Source organism: Nerophis ophidion, linkage group LG13 (genome assembly GCF_033978795.1).
Source record: "Nerophis ophidion isolate RoL-2023_Sa linkage group LG13, RoL_Noph_v1.0, whole genome shotgun sequence".
Taxonomy (NCBI): domain Eukaryota; kingdom Metazoa; phylum Chordata; class Actinopteri; order Syngnathiformes; family Syngnathidae; genus Nerophis; species Nerophis ophidion.
In genome coordinates this window covers 8,730,509-8,750,715 of record NC_084623.1, presented here as the reverse complement: position 1 = coordinate 8,750,715, position 20,207 = coordinate 8,730,509, and the positions used below count along the sequence as shown (strand labels likewise).

The 20,207-nt window shown below is 39.8% G+C and overlaps 1 protein-coding gene and 1 long non-coding RNA gene across 2 annotated transcripts in view; one reads left to right on the top strand and one right to left on the bottom strand.

Annotated features, from left to right (window-relative positions):
• Window positions 1-20,207, top strand: part of LOC133564197 (uncharacterized) — a 285,115-nt gene that overhangs the window by 82,082 nt on the left and 182,826 nt on the right. The window lies entirely within an intron of this gene.
• The window catches only part of ptpn4a (protein tyrosine phosphatase non-receptor type 4a), a 179,720-nt gene that overhangs the window by 55,264 nt on the left and 104,249 nt on the right, over window positions 1-20,207 (bottom strand). Inside the window, exons 8-11 of the mRNA XM_061918340.1 lie at window positions 19,855-19,975; window positions 16,237-16,324; window positions 11,430-11,518; window positions 382-445 (exon numbers count right to left, since the gene is read on the bottom strand). Coding sequence (XP_061774324.1) covers window positions 382-445; window positions 11,430-11,518; window positions 16,237-16,324; window positions 19,855-19,975 — 362 coding nt within the window. The remainder of the gene's footprint in view (window positions 1-381; window positions 446-11,429; window positions 11,519-16,236; window positions 16,325-19,854; window positions 19,976-20,207) is intronic.

The window sequence follows — 20,207 nt, the reverse complement described above, 5'->3', positions numbered from 1 at the left end:
CGACTTGTCCAGGGTGTACCCCGCCTTCCGCCCGATTGTAGCTGAGATAGGCGCCAGCGCCCCCCGCGACCCCGAAAGGGAATAAGCGGTAGGAAATGGATGGATGGACATTCCTTTTTTTTAGGGGTCAACGTTTTTAGGGAATCTCAACGCAACCAAAAGGAGATTTTTTTTTCTGTTTTGAAAAAGTTTCATTACAATTGTTATACTAAATAAACATTGCGAGAATCGGTTTGAATTGAAAATTGTGGTGAATCCAGGATCAATTCCGAACCGAATCCTCACCCCAGGAATCAAATAGGTGCCAAAGAGTCACACTCCTACAATGCTCACCCCTAAGTCCAAGTACTAAATGCACTTGAATAAAAAATGTGCACTCACTGCCTCTTTCCTCAACTGGATGAAGAACTGTTTGCACTTGAAGGAGATTTTCACGATTTTCAACCTGAAAGCAAGCACAAAAAAAAGAGATTAGTTGCAGCGATAAAAAAGACAATACTTATATATGAAAACAGCACAATTTGAGTATAAATACATATTTATGAATGGAGAAGTCATATTTGCTAGTTAGCACATGCCTAAATAGACGGCTAAATTTGAGACATGATTGAACTTAGCCGATTAGTCGACTAATCATTTAGATCAGGGGTGCCCACACTTTTTCTGCAGGCGAGCTACTTTTCAATTGACCAACTCGAGGGGATCTACCTCATTTATATATATCATTTATATTTATTTATTTATGAAAGAGACATTTTTGTAAACAAGTTAAATGTGTTTAATGATAATACAAGCATGTGTAACACATATAGATGTCTTTCTTTCACAAATACAAGAATACAAGTTGGTGTATTACCTGATTCTGATGACTTGCATTGATTGGAATCAGACAGTAATGATGATAACGCCCACATTTTCAAATGGAGGAGAAAAAAAGTTGTCCTTTCTGTACAATACCACATGAAAGTGGTTGGTTTTTGGCATCTAATTCATCCAGCTTCCATACACTTTACAAGAAAAACATTGGCGGCAAATTCCGTAGCTTGCTTGATTGACATTCACGGCACCCGAGGGTCTTGTGAGATGACGCTGGCTGCTGCCAGTTCATTATTATGAAAAAATGACAGAGAGGAAGGCGAGAAACACTTTTTATTTCAACAGACTTTCGCGCCGTCCCTTCCGTCAAAACTCCAAAGGCCGACTGCACATTTCCTATCTTCACAATAAAAGCCCTGCTTCATGCTGCCTGCGCTAACAAAATAAGAGTCTCGGGAAGCTGGCGTGCACAAGTGATGTGCACGCCAGCTTTCTGAGGGATCGCTTGTGCACGCCAGTTTTCCGAGACTCTGTATTTAGTTAGCGCAGGTAAAGCAAAGTTCTAAAGCTTTGTGAGGTATCAAATATCATCCCATTTAAAATACAAATCACATTGTAAGTGTTTTTTTTACTTTTCGCGTTCATATTTCTCTGTGTTTGTTGCTTTAACTTGCACTTACAGATGTAGCGACGAACTGTATTTAGCGATAGTGGTTTTCTGAAGTGTTCCTGAGCCCATGTGGTGATATCCTTTAGAGATTGATGTTGGTTTTTGATACAGTGCCGTCTGAGGGATCGAAGGTCACGGTCATTCAATGTTGGTTTCCGGCCATGCTGCTTACGTGGAGTGATTTCTCCAGATTCTCTGAACCTTTTGATATTATGGACCGTAGATGTTGAAATCCGTGAATTTCTTGCAATTGCACTTTGAGAAATGTTGTTCTTAAACTGTTTGACTATTTGCTCACGCAGTTGTGGACAAAGGGGTGTACCTCGCCCCATCTTTTCTTGCGAAAGACTAAGCATTTTTTGGGAAGCTGTTTTTACACCCAATCATGGCACCCAGCTGTTCCCAATTAGCCCGCACACCTGTGGGATGCTCCAAATAAGTGTTTGATGAGCATTCTTCAACTTTATCAGTATTTATTGCCACCTTTCCCAACTTCTTTGTCACGTGTTGCTGGCATCAAATTCTAAACTTAATGATTATTTGCACAATTTTTTTTTATTAGTTTGAACATCAAATATGTTGTCTTTGTAGCATATTCAACTAAATATGGGTTGAAAATGATTTGCAAATCATTGTATTCCGTTTATATCTACACGGGGTTTGTATATTTTAATGTATATTCTGGGTGTCATTTAGTAAAAAAAAAAAAAAAAATTCCATCCCGTTTTTTAAGACGGTTTGTTATAAAAGTGTTTAGCATCCAATCAGACATTATTGTGAGGTTTTGTTCCCAAAAAAAAAGACATACCGGCCCCAGACACATTCATTTCTCAAAATTTGGCCCCCCGAGTCAAAATAATTGCCCAGGTCTGTTCTACATTCACACGCATGTGCAGTGGTGGAAGGGATGCACGAATAGTAAGGCATATGCTCGACAGAATTCTAGTTAATAGTTAAAAAATATATATTTGTAAACATCCAGAGGGCCGGATTAAAATCTTATGGAGATGTATTTGGCCCAAAGGCTGTAGTTTGCCCAAGTCTGCTATAACTCACAATGACAGCCTTAACCTACTTTATATAACTTGACATTTAAAAAAAAAAACAAAAAAAAAACTGCTGTAGCTTCTCTTACTGTCTGATTACTTGTCTTCAATTTCAATGTCCACGCTTCCACAAGCAAGACGATTGCAATTTAATTATAATCGGCTCAAATAAACAAGAAGCACATATTCCTGACTGAGGTCAGGAGGCTCACAGCTTTTGTCCCTTAAGTCACGACTGAAACTAAAATTGTTGACATTTTTTTTAAACCGCCACAGTCTCAGGCTTCTGTGCGTGTTTTCTTTGTACGGAATACGTACTGTACTGCTGTGGTTCTCAAATGGGGGTACTTGAAGGTATGCCAAGGGGTACGTGAGATTTTTTAAAAATATTCTAAAAATAGCAACAATTCAAAAATCCTTTATATATATATATATTTATTGAATAATACTTCAACAAAATATGAATGATAAGTTCATAAACTGTGAAAAAAATGCAAAAATTGCAAAATTCAGTGTTGACAGCTAGATTTTTTGTGGACATGTTCCATAAATATTGATTTTAAAGATTTCTTTTTTAGTGAAGAAATGTTTAGAATTAAGTTCATGAATCCACATGGATTTCTATTACAATCCCCAAAGAGGGCACTTTAAGTTGATGATTACTTCTATGTGTAGAAATCTTTATTTATAATCGAATCACTTGTTTATTTTTCAACAAGTGTTTATTTTTTATATCTTTTTTCCAAATAGTTCAACAAAGACCACTACAAATGAGCAATATTTTGCACTGCTATACAATTTAATAAATCAGAAACTGATGACATAGTGCTGTACTTTTCTTCTTTATCTCTTTTTTTCAACCAAAAATGTTTTGCTCTGATTAGGGGGTACTTGAATGAAAACAATGTTCACAGGGGGTAGATCACTGAAAAAAGGTTGAGAACCACTGTTCTATATTTCCAATGGAACATATAAAATGTTGGCGTTGTTTACTTGATTCATATTGCCATCATATTGCAGTCCAAACACATCTCTTATGTTTGACTGCCACCTACTGGTCTCACCAGTAGATGGCATGACTTGATTAACGTGGACCCCGACTTAAACAAGTTGAGTGTTAACATTTAGTGGTCGATTGTACGGAATATGTACTGTACTGTGCAATCTACTAATGAAAGTTTCAATCAATCAAACAATCACTTATCAGTGCACTATGTACAATATAAAATTGCTTCGAGGTCGGTAAGCAAAACCAGAATTATTCCTTACATTAAGCGCACCGGGTTATAAGGCGCACTGTCGAGTTTTGAGGGGGAAAAAAGGGATTTTAAGTGCGCTTTATAGTCCGGAAAAAGGTTTGTTTCTCACAATCGTGCAGCCCTGTGTGTCACTTCATAATCTGCATTTAAAAAAACAACTGCTTTAGTGTTTCTTACTGTCTGATTACTTGTCTTCAATTTCAATGTCCACGCTTCCACAAGCAAGACGATTGCAATTTAATTATAATCGCTTCAAATAAACATGAAGCACATATTCCTGACTGAGGTCAGGCGGCTCACAGCTTCCGTCCCTTAAGTCGCTACTGAAACTAAAATTGTTGACATTTTTTTTCAACCGCCACAGTCTCAGGCTTCTGTGCGCGTTTTCTTCGGACGCACATAGCTGCGGACTGTGCGGTTTTTCCGGTGGTTCCTTCCTTTCCTCGCAGCTCCAGAAGCAGTCATGTCGCAACAGTCTCTTTGCCCACTGGGTGTGAGTTTTTCTTGATTTAGGGCTATATAAATAAACATTGATTGATTGATTGATTGACATTGAACATTAAGTTTAAATCACAGGCACAGTTAAGAGGTGTGCTGATGTGCCGCGGCGTAACATAATCCCTTCCTAGAGCTCTGTGGCTGCTCCGGCTCATCACTCGCCGCTAAATATATTTCGCATGCGCGTGCGTGCACGCCGAGGCCGAGCATGAGTCATGCCTGTCTAAGTGGGCCTTATTTGTTTGGCTGTTTGCTGCAAAGAGAAATTGAAAAAAAGGAAATTAAAACCCGCAAAATGTCTCGGTCTGGAATCGGCATTTCGAGTAAAAAAATGAACTCATTTCAAAGAAGAAAGGTAGAGAAGTGATGACATCGTGGCAGATGGTCACAGCCTTAATTTCTGGGATAATGGAATACATAAAAAAATGGAATGAGACTATTATTAATGAGACAACTGTTAAGAACATCACTAACTCAAGACTCAGAATAAATTAATCTCTAACCTTAAAACAACAACTACGAAACATTGGTTAGGTGTGTAGTTGTGTTACCTTGATTTTGACTACGGTGTCATTTTGAATATTGTTTTGATTATATTATAATTAAATTATTTGAACGATGATAAACAAATGTATTGCGGCAGCTGTTACAGATTCTATTACAGTTCCATGCAGCGCTTACAATCTGTTGAATGCACAATGCGCACCCTGAACTCCATTGTAAAAATGTGTGTTTCTACTTTTTGTTGTGTTTGTTCTATTTTATTTTACGCTTAAATCTACTATGTTCACATTGTTTAAATGTGTAGTTATGTTACCTTGGTTTTGGCTATGGTGTCATTTTGAATATTGCTTTGATTATATTATAATTACATTATTTGAACGATGATAAACAAATGTATTGCGGCAGCTGTTACAGATTCTATTACAGTTCCGTGCAGCGCTTACAATCTGTTGAATGCACAATGTGCATCCTGAACTCCATTGTAAAAATGTGTGTATCTACTTTTTGTTGTGTTTGTTCTATTTTATTTTACGCTTATATCTACTATGTTCACATTGTTTAAATGTGTAGTTATGTTACTTTGGTTTTGGCTATGGTGTCATTTTGAATGTTGTTTTGATTATATTATAATTAAATTATTTGAACGATGAACAAATGTGTTGCGGCAGCTATTACAGATTTTATTACATGTACATACACCGCTTTCAATTTATTGAATGCACGATGCGCGCACCCCTGAACTCCATTGTAAAAATGTGTGTTTCTACATTTTGTCGTGTTTGTTCTATTTTATTTTACGTTTAAATCTATGTTCAAATTGGTTAGGTGTGTAGTTGTGTTACCTTGATTTTGACTACGGTGTCATTTTGAATATTGTTTTGATTATATTATAATTAAATTATTTGAACGATGATAAACAAATGTATTGCGGCAGCTGTTACAGATTCTATTACAGTTCCGTGCAGCGCTTACAATCTGTTGAATGCACAATGCGCACCCTGAACTCCATTGTAAAAATGTGTGTTTCTATTTTTTGTTGTGTTTGTTCTATTTTATTTTACGCTTAAATCTACTATGTGCACATTGTTTAAATGTGTAGTTATGTTACCTTGGTTTTGGCTATGGTGTCATTTTGAATGTTGTTTTGATTATATTATAATTAAATTATTTGAACGATGAACAAATGTGTTGCGGCAGCTATTACAGATTTTATTACATGTACATGCACCGCTTTCAATTTATTGAATGCACAATGCGCGCACCCTGAACTCCATTGTAAAAATGTGTGTTTCTACATTTTGTCGTGTTTGTTCTATTTTAGTTTACGTTTAAATCTACTATGTTCAAATTGGTTAGGTGTGTAGTTGTGTTAACTTGATTTTGACTATGGTGTCATTTTGAATATTGTTTTGATTATATTATAATTAAATTATTTGAACGATGATAAACAAATTTGTTGCGGCAGCTGTTACAGATTCTATTATAGTTCTATGCAGCGCTTACAATATGTTGAATGCACAATGCGCACCCTGAACTCCATTGTAAAAATGTGTGTTTCTACATTTTGTCGTGTTTGTTGTATTTTATTTTACGTTTAAATCTACTATGTTCACATTGGTTAGGTGTGTAGTTATGTTACCTTGGTTTTGGCTACGGTGTCATTTTGAAAATTATTTTGATTATAATTAAAATATTTAAACGATGATAAACAAATGTGTTGCGGCAACTGTTACATATTTCTAATGTTTTATAAGGAATACAGAGCAACGATTCTGTTGCAAAATCAATCATTTTGTGGACGAATAAACATGTTTTGATGTTGTTTTTGGAATAGAATTTGCAACATGGAAAAAAAGGAAAAAAAACTCTCCTTTTTAACCTTCATATTGATTGATTGAGACTTTTATTGGTAGATTGCACAGTACAGAATATATTCCACTAAATGGTAAAACCCGGATAAGTATGTCAACTTGTTTGAGTCGGGGTCCACGTTAATCAATTCATGATATAAATATATACTATCAGCATAATACAGTCATCACACAAGTTAATCATCATCAGAGAATATACATTGAATACGCTGAGCTACCTAAACAACATTCACATTTTACTATATAATAATATGTCTTTAATAACGTCAATCCTGGTTTTTTCCTACACTTTGAAACCTGCGGCTTATTAAACGGTGCACCTCGTTTACAAAATGTTTTCCGTGGGATTCATGGTACAAATATATATTGTGAGCAAAATACAGTCATCCCACAAGTTAATCATCAGAGTATATACATTGAATTATTTACATTATTTACAATCCGTAGGTAGTGATGCCGAGGGGGTTGGGGCGGGGGTTAGTTTTGGTTGATATCAGCACTTCAGTCAACAATTTAATCATCTTTAGCATTTAAGTCTCACCTTAAAACTCATCAGTATACTCTAGCCTTTAAATAGACCTCCTTTTTAGACCAGTTGATCTGCCGCTTCTTTTCTTTCTCCTATGTCCCCCCCTCCCTTGTGGAGGGGGTCCGGTCCGATGACCATGGATGAAGTACTGGCTGTCCAGAGTCGAGACCCAGGATGGACCGCTCGCCTGTATCGATTGGGGACATCTCTACACTGCTGATCCGCCTCCGCTTGAGATGGTCTCCTGTGGACGGGACTCTCGCTGTTGTCTTGGATGCGCTTTGAACTGAACTCTCGCGGCTGTGTTGGAGCCACTATGGATTGAACTTTCACAGTATCATGTTAGACCCGCTCGACATCCATTGCTTTCGGTCCTCTCCAAGGTTTCTCATAGTCAGCATTGTCACTGGCGTCCCACTGGATGTGAATTCTCCCTGCCCACTGGGTGTGAGTTTTCCTTGCCCTTTTGTGGGTTCTTCCGAGGATGTTGTAGTCGTAATGATGTGTGCAGTCCTTTGAGACATTTGTGATTTGGGGCTATATAAATAAACATTGATTGATTGTCCTTAAATTTAAATTATGAGATCAGAAAGTCAAAATTGTGCGAACATTTATAGTTATTGGATTGAAAAGTCGAAAAAAATATATATAAATATATATTTAATGATTCTATTGAGGATTTAGTTTTTGTCTTTTTCCTCTTATTGTGTATCGGCTGGGGACATCTCTGCGCTGCTGATCCGCCTCCGCTTGGGATGGTTTCCTGCTGGCTCCGCTGTGAACGGGATTCTCGCTGCCGTGTTGGATCCGCTTTGGACTGGACTCTCGCGACTGTGTTGGATCCATTATGGATTGAACTTTCACAGTATCATGTTAGACCCGCTCGACATCCATTGCTTTCCTCCTCTCCAAGGTTCTCATAGTCATCATTGTCACCGACGTCCCACTGGGTGTGAGTTTTCCTTGCCCTTATGTGGGCCTACCGAGGATGTCGCAGTGGTTTGTGTTGTGGTTTGCGCAGCCCTTTGAGACACTAGTGATTCAGGGCTATATAAGTAAACATTGATTGATTGATTATTTTCCCCTCAACTGTATGCCAAAACTGGTTGCTAAAAGTCCTTTCAAATGTGTTTTTTATTCGCTTTTCATGCATGACAGAATGTTTTTACTGCTATTTAATTCCCCCTCCCTTGTCCTCTTTTAAATCGGCATTCGGACGTCACAACTTTTCTATCCGCGCTTATACTTTGCATCACATTGTACATGTTCTTCTTCTTAACACCTCCTGCAGAGTTTATGTATACATTTGTCACACTTTGTCGATTTTTATTTCCGTTGTGGGACATGGCTTGTGACTTTTGCTCTGTGTACACTGGCCCACGTTTTTTTTTTTTTAACGTCCTCTGGCTGACTTGATTTTCTTTTCTTACTCCTTATTTTTTATAGACTTCTTATTTTGTTTCTTTAGGCCCCCCCCAATTAATTCTATCCAGAACAACCTTGTTGGTATGTTGAATTCCACCAATTTAACTTATTTCTCTGAGGTAGCGAGCCTTTTTAACAGGGTGCGGTTTTCCCGGTGCAATCACTTGATTACGACACATTTTAATGAAGTTTGTTACGCTCTCTCACATTACCGAATATACAGTACAAAACCTGCGTCCAGTAAAAAATGGTTACCCAGCAGCCACGATTGATTGCAAAATCACGTGCCCTTTCGAGCCTTATACTGTCAAGTGTAGCATTTATAGCCTACTTTGGTCATCTTGCTAGAACAGGGGTAGGGAACCTATGGCTCTTTTGATGACTGCATCTGGCTCTCAGATAAATCTGAGCTGACATCGCTTGACACGATAAGTAATGAATAATTCCACTTGTTAAAAATAACGGTCAAAATATAAAACATTCTCATGCTTTTTTATGTTCAAGAAGTTGCGTTACTGGTAAGAAGTAATTTATTTATTATTGGTTAGTGTGGGGCTTGCCCTCCTGGGGGTTCTTCAGACCACCAAGCACCGACATGAGAGCCTGTTTCAGGGTTACAATATTGTTTTATTTTTCAATAATCAATCAACCCCGTCTCTCCTCCTGGCTGCTGCTCATAACAGAGCGACAGGTGATTAGATAACAAGGCCAAGATGGGCCATGTCGCTAAATTCGAGGCCGGTCCTTGCACACCCTGCTTCGCTGCAGGCCCGCAGGCCACGCCCCCTCCACAGTTAGCATCAGAATAACAATGTTATTCCAAAGAATAAGAGACTTCTTATGCTCTAGAAATGTTGGTCTTACTTAAAAATGTACGCGTTAAGTTGTGTTCGTTTTATCCATCCATTTTCTACTGCTTATTCCCTTTCAGAGTTGCGGGGGGCGCTGGCGCCTATCTCAGCTACAATCGGGCGGAAGGCGGGGTACACCCTGGACAAGTCGCCACCTCATCGCAGGGCCAACACAGATAGACAGACAACATTCACACTCACATTCACACACTAGGGCCAATTTAGTGTTGCCAATCAACCTATCCCCAGGTGCATGTCTTTGGAAGTGGGAGGAAGTCGGAGTACCCGGAGGGAACCCACGCAGTCACGGGGAGAACATGCAAACTCCACACAGAAAGATCCCGAGCCTGGATTTGAACCCAGGACTGCAGGAGCTTCGTATTGTGAGGCAGACGCACTAACCCCTCTGCCACCATGAAGCCTAGTTGTGTTCAGTGTTAAAAAAAATATATTATATGGCTCTTACAGAAATACATTTTAAAATATTTGGCTTTCTTGGCTCTCTCAGCCAAAAAGGTTCCCGACCCCTGTTCTAGAGGAAACAACCTTCAGAGATTGCTAGTAAATGTGTTGTACGTTGTATAGAGTTTTTCTACCCCTTTTTAAGGAGCCCAAAGCGCTTTGACAGTATTTCCACATTCACCCATTCATACACACACAAAGGGAAAGTTGAATGGTAAACATGGTGGCGGTAGACCAAGTACAACCTGGACTGACCGCATCAAAGACCGGACTCGACAGAAATATTACAAATGCATCAGAGTGGCGAGAAGTGTAGGCTCTGGTTGTCGACCTGCTGGGATTCGATGGCACCTAATGATGATGAATAAGTGCCCGGAATTAATATATCAAAGGATTTAGAGTCTTCGAACTAAATCCTGTCCCTCGTCGACACGCAGAGTTGGCAGGTTCTGTGCTGCTCTCAGAGTACAAGCTCTCAACTCAGAGCCCAAAAAGTGTAATTGAATCTGTTGGCCTACAGATCACAAGTAGTATCCCAAGCTGAATCACACCACAGCATATATATATATATATATATATATATATATAAATGTATAGATATATATATATATGAGGGATTTTCTTGGGCTGTGATTGAAAAGGTATGTCCGTCTAACATACATTGCAAGATATTTCAGCAAACAATGACAATTTGGTCCAGGCGACCAAGGCTTTTACCACTGCAGTCTTCTTTATAGGTATCATGTCTATTTATTTCCGGTTAGCAGCTACTTTTCTCCACGACAAACACCCAATCTCAATGTCCCACAAGTGAAACCTTTTACCATGTCCATCAAGCAGCTACTAGAAGAATGATTTTGACTGGAATGTAAGTAAATAACTCAATCATACCATTGGGGAAGCAGTGTAGTCCCTTCCTTCTGTTTAAAACCACAACCGCGTATGGTAAATTTGATGGGCTCGTCAATGCAGTGGCGTCGTTTGATTTAAAAACATGCTTTTTAGGCGCTGACAAATTAATATAAAATAGCCACCATATGAGATTGAATAAATAATATAACCAAAATGTTAGAATAATTATGTACATATTATCACACAACTTTTATGCTTAAGGGCCGTTGCTATAGTTATTATCAATTGTGCTGAAGTTGTACTTTTTCTACCAGGCACCTTCTCAGTTGGTTATTTATGTGTAATATAACGTACACTTATTCAGCCTGTTGTTCACTATTCTTTATTTATTTTAAATTGCCTTTCAAATGTCTATTTTTGGTATTGGGTTTTATCAAATACATTTCCCCCCAAAAAGCGACTTATTTATGTTTTTTTCCTTCTTTATCATGCTTTTTCGGCCGGTGCGACGTATACTCCGGAGCGACTTATAATCCGAAAAGTACGATAGTTTAAAATATATTATTAAACTGTCAGTAGCAAGAAACATGTACAAGTAACTTGACTTCCAAATCTACGGATTGTGTGTTCTGCTTGTGTTACTCACCATGGGAAATAGTTGATCCGTACCCTGTTCTTATAAATGACGATGCCGGCTGACATCACCCCGATAAGTATCTCCGTGTTACTCTGGTCCTGCAAAAAAGGCAACGGACATATACAGAAAAATAGGTGAGCTTTCTCACTGCCCAAAAACAACAAATAGGACTAAAAACAAGAGCAACAGCTTCTGCGGACATCAGATAATATGTTTTACCTTATACACACACCATAATAATACTTGTTCGTTTAATGCGCCGACAATCCATCAAGCGGTGCGGCGTCTTAACTTACCCAAGTCGTACTAAAACATTTTGATGGATTTTTGAGTGCCGTTTGTATTGTTCTATATTTTCAATTGAACATATAAAATGTTGGTGTTGTTTACTTGAGTCATATTGCCATCGTATTGCAAGCTACACATATCTCTTGACCCGACCAAAGCTGCAAGCAGCGTTGGTCGGGTCCGCCGTTGGCCGCCGCCGCCGTGTCCCGAGTCCCGACCTTAGTCAAACCAACATAGAGGTCTTTGTTTCATGTCTCTACGACATTCCTAACAGAAGTTACAAGCAGTTTTGTCTGGAAAAAGGTGACGGCTTTTTACAAAACTTTTATTTTGAAGGGGTAATTGCCAACTTCCTGTTGATTTTAACTGAAAGATGCCACCTATCAAAATGTAGGTCTAAGTGAGACCTACATAGAGGTTTTTGTTTCATGTCTGTCCGACATTCCTACCAGAAGTTACAAGCATATTATATTTGACTGCCGTCTACTGGTCACACGAGTAAATGGCATGACTTGATTAACGTGGACCCCGACTTAAACAAGTTGAAAAACTTATTCGGGTGTTACCATTTAGTGGTTAATTGTAAGGAATACGTACTGTACTGCAGTGGTTCTCAAATGGGGGTACGCGTACCTCTGGGGGTACTTGAAGGTATGCCAAGGGGTACGTGAGATTTTTTTTTAAATATTCTAAAAATATTAATAATTCAAAAATCCTTTATAAATATATTTATTGAATAATACTTCAACAAAATATGAATGATAAATTCATAAACTGTGCAAAAAAATGCAAAAATGCAAAATTCAGTGTTGACAGCTAGATTTTTTTGTGGACATGTTCCATAAATATTGATGTTAAAGATTTCTTTTTTAGTGAAGAAATGTTTAGGATGAAGTTCATGAATCCAGATGGATCTCTATTACAATCCCCAAAGAGGGCACTTTAAGTTGATGATTACTTCTATGTGTAGAAATCGTTATTTATAATTGAATCACTTGTTTATTTTTCAACAAGTTTTTATTTTTATATCTTTTTACCAAATAGTTCAAGATTGACCACTACAAATGAGTAATATTTTGCACTGCTATACAATTTAATAAATCAGAAACTGATGACATAGTGCTGTATTTTTCTTCTTTATCTCTTTTTTTCAACCAAAAATGTTTTACTCTGATTAGGGGGTACTTGAATGAAAAAAATGTTCGCAGGGGTTAGATCACTGAAAAAAGGTTGAGAACCACGGAACATATAAGATGTTAGTGTTGTTTACTTGAGTCATATCGCCATCATATTGCAGTCCACACATATCTCTTATGTTTGACTGCCAACTACTGGTCTCACCAGTAGATGGCATGACTTGATTAACGTGGACCCCGACTTAAACAAGTTGAGTGTTAACATTTAGTGGTCAATTGTACAGAATATGTACTGTACCAGGGGTAGGGAACCTATGGCTCTCGAGCCAGATGTGGCTCTTTTGATGACTGCATCTGGCTCTCGGATAAATCTGAGCTGACATTGCTTAACAGGATAAGTAATTAATAATTCCACTTGTGTTAAAAATAACATTCAAAATATAAAACATTCTCATGCATTTTTATGTTCAAGAAGTTGCGTTAATGGTAAGAAGTAATTTATTTATTATTGGTTAGTGTTGGGCTTGCCCTCCTGGGGGTTCTTCAGACCACCAAGCACTGACATGAGAGCCTGTTTTAGGGTTAAAATATTGTTTTTTTTTTTCAATTAGTCTCTCAGCTGCTTTCCAGCAATTGTCTTTTTCTCTTTCGTCCTCACTCGCACTCTGGCTCCAGCCCCAGCCCTGTCTCTCCTCCTGGCGGCTGCTTATAACAGAGCGACAGGTGATTAGATAACAAGGCCCAGGTGGGCCAGCTACACACCTGTCGCTGATTTCGAGGCCGGTCCTGGCAACATCCCGCTTTGTTGCAGGTCCGCAGGCCACGCCCCCTCCACAGTTAACTTCAGAATAACAATGTTAATACAAAGAATAAGAGACCTATTATACTCTGGAAATGTTGGTCTTACTTAAAAATGCACTCGTTTAGTTGTGTTCAGTGTTAAAAAAAATATTAAATGGCTCTTAGGGAAATACATTTTAAAATATTTGGCTTTTTGGCTCTCTCAGACAAAAAGGTTCCGACCCCTGTACTATACTGTGCAATCTACTAATGAAAGTTTCAATCAATCAATCAATCAATCAAACATTTATCAGTACACTATGTACCAAATAAAATTGCTTCGAGGTCGGTAAGCAAAACCAGAATTATTCCTTACATTAAGCGCACCGGGCTATAAGGCGCACTGTCGAGTTTTGTGGGGGAAAAAGGGATTTTAAGTGTGCTTTATAGTCCGGAAAAAAAAAATGTGTTTCTCAAAATCGTGCAGCCCTGAGTGTCACTTCATAATCTGCAGCTACACTCGCCTGTGCTCTGTTAACAAACTTGACTTTGAATGTTGAGTATTGCCGCCATAAACCAACAGATATGGACCGAATTATCAGGTTTTTATTTTATTCCGAGCAAAATAGTGACAAAGCTACGGAGGAGGAGGCAGACATACTGTGCAATGCTAATCGAAGAAACCATATGGCTTTTGCTTAGGGCAGGGGTAGGGAACCTATGGCTCTAGAGCAGGGGTAGGGAACCTATGGCTCGCGAGCAGGGGTAGGGAACCTATGGCTCGCGAGCCAGATGTGGCTCTTTTGATGACTGCATCTGGCTCTCGGATAAATCTGAGCTGACATTGCTTAACACGATAAATAATGAATAATTCCAATTGTAATCACAGTGTTAGAAATAACGTTCAAAATATAAAACATTGTCATGCATTTTTATGTTCAAAAAGCTGGTAAGAAGGCATTTAATTATTATTGGTTAGTGTTGTACTCGCCCTCCTGGGGGTTCTTCAGACCACCAAGCACTGACATGAGAGCCTTTTTCAGGGTTACAATATTGTTTTATTTTTCAATAGGTCTCTTCAGTTGCTTTCCAGCAATTGTCTTTTTCTCGTTCGTTCTCGCTCTGGTTTCTAGCCCCAAGCCCGTCTCTCCTCCTGGCTGCTGCTGCTTATGACATAGCGACAGGTGATCAGATAAAAAGGCCCAGGTGGGCCTTCTATGCACCTGTCGCTGATTTCGAGGCCGGTACTGGCAACACTCCGCTTCGCTGCAGGCCCGCAGGCCACGCCCCCTCCACAGTTAGTTTCAGAATAACAATGTTTTACAAAGAATAAGAGACCTCTCTAGAAATGTTGGTCTTTCTTAAAAATGCACGCGTTTTGTTGTGTTCAGTCTTAAAAAAAATATTATATGGCTCTTACGGAAATATAAATGTATTTTGTATTTTATTTCGGCAATATTCACATAAAACAAAGAACAACAACTAGAAAAGAAAAAAAACAACAACACTCATTTGAGCAATGATTGAGCCGAAAGGGTGTAGGTTGAAGCAACGCTTATATAAATCTACCCCATCACAATAAGAACAAGGTTCAAAATATATAAAATCTAAAACATGCTTCACTTATATTACTTTTTTTTTTAAACAATATATAAGCAACATATATGTAGCACACGTCTCATATACACAGTTTAACATTTAAATCAAACATATACATTTGTACACTTATATATATATATATATATTATATAGACAATTTATTTAAATGCCATATAAAGTGGTAATATATACATTTTAATATAACCTATATGTATAATTATGAAATCATAAATTGTATTTATATACATATTATATATTATTGTCTTTCTAAAACAATGTTTGCTCTTCTTTCTTATATTTACTAATGATAAATGATTTAAAAAGCTTTTTAAACTGGTTGATGTTGGTGCTGTGTTTTATTTCATCCTTTAAACAGTTCCATATTTTAACCCCTGCTATTGTTATACTCATTCGTTTCTGCGTTGTTCTACAATATTGGATCTTAAAACACATACACAACAAAATACATTTTAAAATAGTTGGCTTCTTGGCTCTCTCAGCCAAAAAGGTTCCCGACCCCTGCTCTAGAGCCAGATGACTGCATCTGGCTCTCAGATCAATCTAAGGTGACATTGCTTAACACGATAAGTAATGAATAATTCCGCTGGTAACCACAGTGTTAAAAATAACGTCCAAATTATGAACCATTCTCATGCATTTTAATCCAACCATCCATTTTCTACCGCACCTGTTCAAGAAGTCGCATTAATGGTAAGAAGTCTTACATTTCATTTTGGTTAGCTTTAGAATAACAATGTTATTCAATCGAATTGTACTCTAAAAATGTTGGTCTTACTTAAAAAATGCACACATTTAAATTGTATTCAGTGTTAAAAAATACTGTATTACATGGCTCTCACAGAAATACATTTTGAAATATTTGGCTTTCATGGCTCTCTCAGCCAAAAAGGTTCCCGACCCCTGGCTTAGGGTAAAAAAACTGGAAAAAACAGATAAACGCACACACTCACACACATGCTGGCAATAACAGAGGCAGATCAAACCTTACTTACTCTTGCATAGTGCAGCTCTACCCCGTAGAGCTCTAGCGTGCGTGCTGTGTTCAGATAATTAAACTCCGACTGGGCAGGAGATAGACCACTGGGGGAGAGAGAGAGAGAGAGGGAGAGACAAAGAGTAAAAAGACGAGAAAAGGAAGGCTCGGCGCTGGTGGAGCAGCAGGAGGGACGGTGACATTGCAGGAAGTGGAAGTGTGTGCGTTTACTGAGGAGACATATGGGGGGGAAAAAAAAGTGAGCTTGAGACAGATGTGGAGCATAAAACAAACCAAAAACGTAGGCAGTGACAGAAATAACGGCTTGGGAAATGTTCCAAAGACTGACGACTAAGCTGGGAGCAGAAGTCATGAGCAAATCCTGTCATGAATACATCAAATAACACGTGTAAATATGTCAGGTGATGAGTACGGAAGTTCATTTGTGTCTTCATTACGAAAGCATTGTATGGGACAATTAATTTGAATTTTTTTAAACCTGATTTTTTTCGGAATTCAGGAGGAACAGTGTGGTTTTCGTCCCGGTCGTGGAACTGTGGACCAGCTCTATACTCTCGGCAGGGTCCTTGAGGGTGAATGGGAGTTTGCCCGGCCAGTCTACATGTGCTTTGTGGACTTGTGTACCCCGGGAAGTGCTCAGAGAGTATGGGGTATCGGAATGTCGGATGGTGGCGGTCCGCTCCCTGTATGATCAGTGTCAGAGCTTGGTCCGCATTTGCCGGTGGTAGTAAGTCGGATAAGTTTCCAGTTCGGGTTGGAGTCCGATTCTGTTCATACCTTTTATGGATAGAATTTCTAGGCGCAGTCAGGGTGTTGAAGGGATCCGGTTTTGGTTCCTGCAGGATTAGGTCTCTGCTTTTTGCAGATGATGTGGTCCTGATGGCTTCATCTGGCCAGGATCTTCAGCTCTCACTGGATCGGTTCGCAGCAGAGTGTGAAGCGACCGGGATGAGAATCAGCACCGCCATGTCCGAGTCCATGGTTCTCGCCCGTAAAAGGGTGGAGTGCCATCTCCGGGTTGGGGAGGAGACCCTGCCCCAAGTGGAGGAGTTCAGGTACCTAGGAGTCTTGTTCACGAGTGAGGGAAGAGTGGATCGTGAGATCAGTAATGCGGACGCTGTATCGATCCGTTGTGGTGAAGAAGGAGCTGAGCCGGAAGGCAAAGCTCTCAATGTACCGGTCGATCTACGTTCCCATCCTCACCTATGGTTATGAGCTTTGCAGATGATGTGGTCCTGATGGCTTCATCTGGCCAGGATCTTCAGCTCTCACTGGATCGGTTCGCAGCAGAGTGTGAAGCGACCGGGATGAGAATCAGCACCGCCAAGTCCGAGTCCATGGTTCTCGCCCGTAAAAGGGTGGAGTGCCATCTCCGGGTTGGGGAGGAGACCCTGCCCCAAGTGGAGGAGTTCAGGTACCTAGGAGTCTTGTTCACGAGTGAGGGAAGAGTGGATCGTGAGATCAGTAATGCGGACGCTGTATCGATCCGTTGTGGTGAAGAAGGAGCTGAGCCGGAAGGCAAAGCTCTCAATTTACCGGTCGATCTACGTTCCCATCCTCACCTATGGTTATGAGCTTTGCAGATGATGTGGTCCTGATGGCTTCATCTGGCCAGGATCTTCAGCTCTCACTGGATCGGTTCGCAGCAGAGTGTGAAGCGACCGGGATGAGAATCAGCACCTCCAAGTCCGAGTCCATGGTTCTCGCCCGTAAAAGGGTGGAGTGCCATCTCCGGGTTGGGGAGGAGACCCTGCCCCAAGTGGAGGAGTTCAGGTACCTAGGAGTCTTGTTCACGAGTGAGGGAAGAGTGGATCGTGAGATCAGTAATGCGGACGCTGTATCGATCCGTTGTGGTGAAGAAGGAGCTGAGCCGGAAGGCAAAGCTCTCAATGTACCGGTCGATCTACGTTCCCATCCTCACCTATGGTTATGAGCTTTGGGTCATGACCGAAAAGACAAGATCACGGGTACAAGCGGCCGAAATGAGTTTCCTCCGCCGGGTGGCGGGGCTCTCCCTTAGAGATAGGGTGAGAAGCTCTGTCATCCGGGGGGGAGCTCAAAGTAAAGTCGCTGCTCCTTCGCATCGAGAGGAGCCAGATGAGGTGGTTCGGGCATCTGGTCAGGATGCCACCAGAACGCCTCCTTAGGGCCCGTCCGACCAGTAGGAGGCCACGGGGAAGACCCAGGACACATTGGGAAGACTATGTCTCCCGGCTGGTCTGGGAACGCCTCGGGATGCCCCAGGAGGAGCTGGATGAAGTGGCTGGGGAGAGGGAAGTATGGGCTTCCCTGCTTAGGCTGCTGCCCCCGCGACTTGACCTCGGATAAGCGGAAGATGGATGGATGGATGGATGGATGGAACCTGATTTTTTTGCTTTAAATTGTGCTGACAATTTCATTGACAAACATTTTTTAAGAAACATTAGTGTAAAATTCCATCCATCCCATCCATTTTCTACCGCTTATTCCCTTTTGGGGCCGCGGGGGGCGCTGGCGTCTTATCTCAGCTACAATCGGGCGGAAGGCGGGGTACACCCTGGACAAGTTCAATGTGTAAAAATTTGGTGCAAACAAAATTCAGTGTATGAAAAATTTTTGCGCAGAAATATTCGTTGCTCCACAACTCAAGACTCATTTCATGTAAATGAAGACCGAAGCACCGCATCGGCTGGTTCTAAGACAGGATCCACTGCTTCAGTCTTAATTTACCTCAGTTGAGTCTTAAGTTTTGAAGCAAAAACTATTTCTGCGTTGAATTTTTTTTTTTTTTTTTTTACACAGAATTTCTATAAACTCAATTTTTTCTGCACTTTTTTTTTTTTTTTTTACACACGGAATTTTAAAACACTGTATTTTGGAAAACTTAATTTTTTAACACCCACTTGAGTTACAAATTAGTATTTAATGAAATTGTCAGCATTAGAATCAGAATCAGAATCACTGTATTCACCCCCGAGGGGAAATTGAGATTTTCAGCACAATTTCATTTAAGATCAGACAAAATTTACAGGGAGACAGAAAAAAGATCGCTGACGGGTCTGCCAACTTCCGGCGGCCCGTACAAAAAAAAAAAGGTGAGGAACAGGTAAACGTGAAGTGAATTATATTTATATAGCGCTTTTCTCTAGTGGCACAAAGCGCTTTTACATAGTGAAACCCAATATCTAAGTTTTATTTAAACCAGTGTGGGTGGCACTGGGAGCAGGTGGGTAAAGTGTCTTGCCAAGGACACAACGGCAGTGACTAGGATGGCGGAAGCGGGGATCGAACCTGCAACCCTCAAGTTGCTGGCACGGCCACTCAAGCAACCGAACTATACCGTCCCAAGTAAGTAAATAGGGAGGGAGGGAGTCCAGACTGAGGCCAAGGGAAAAAAACTAAATAGCTATAGCATATATAAACAAGTTAAATAGAATCAACAAAACTTGCAATAATTTGATGTAAATAAAAAAAGCTCACAAAAAATTCAAATGCCAAAATTTCAGTTAGATGCATATATTGTCACGAAAAATGCTTTCGTAATAAAGACATACATTAACCTCCATAGATGAACAGAGCACAGAGTAATATTTTCAAGGACTAAAATAACTTCAATATTCTGCTCTTCTGAAATTACCTGTGCTGCTGATGATGTTTGGCGACCTCTTTATGGAAGTCTTGTGGGGGGTTGGAGATGAAGCAATAGTCAGACAGATAACCCAAAGGATGCTCCGTCTCATTGTAGTCCCCCAATTCAGCTAGAAACAAAAAAATGGAGTATTAGTGTCAGACATTTTAACGTACTTGTGCAATCATAAAATAACGTATACTAGTGATGGGTCAAATGACAACGAAGCATCGATGCCTCATAAAACAGGAGTGATATTGTGTCCCTTGACGGGTGTGTCACTTTAAGAACAATTGGAATAGAATGCCTTTTATAGTCACTATATGCATGTACAATGAGATTAATAGCAGCTCCTTCTCTGG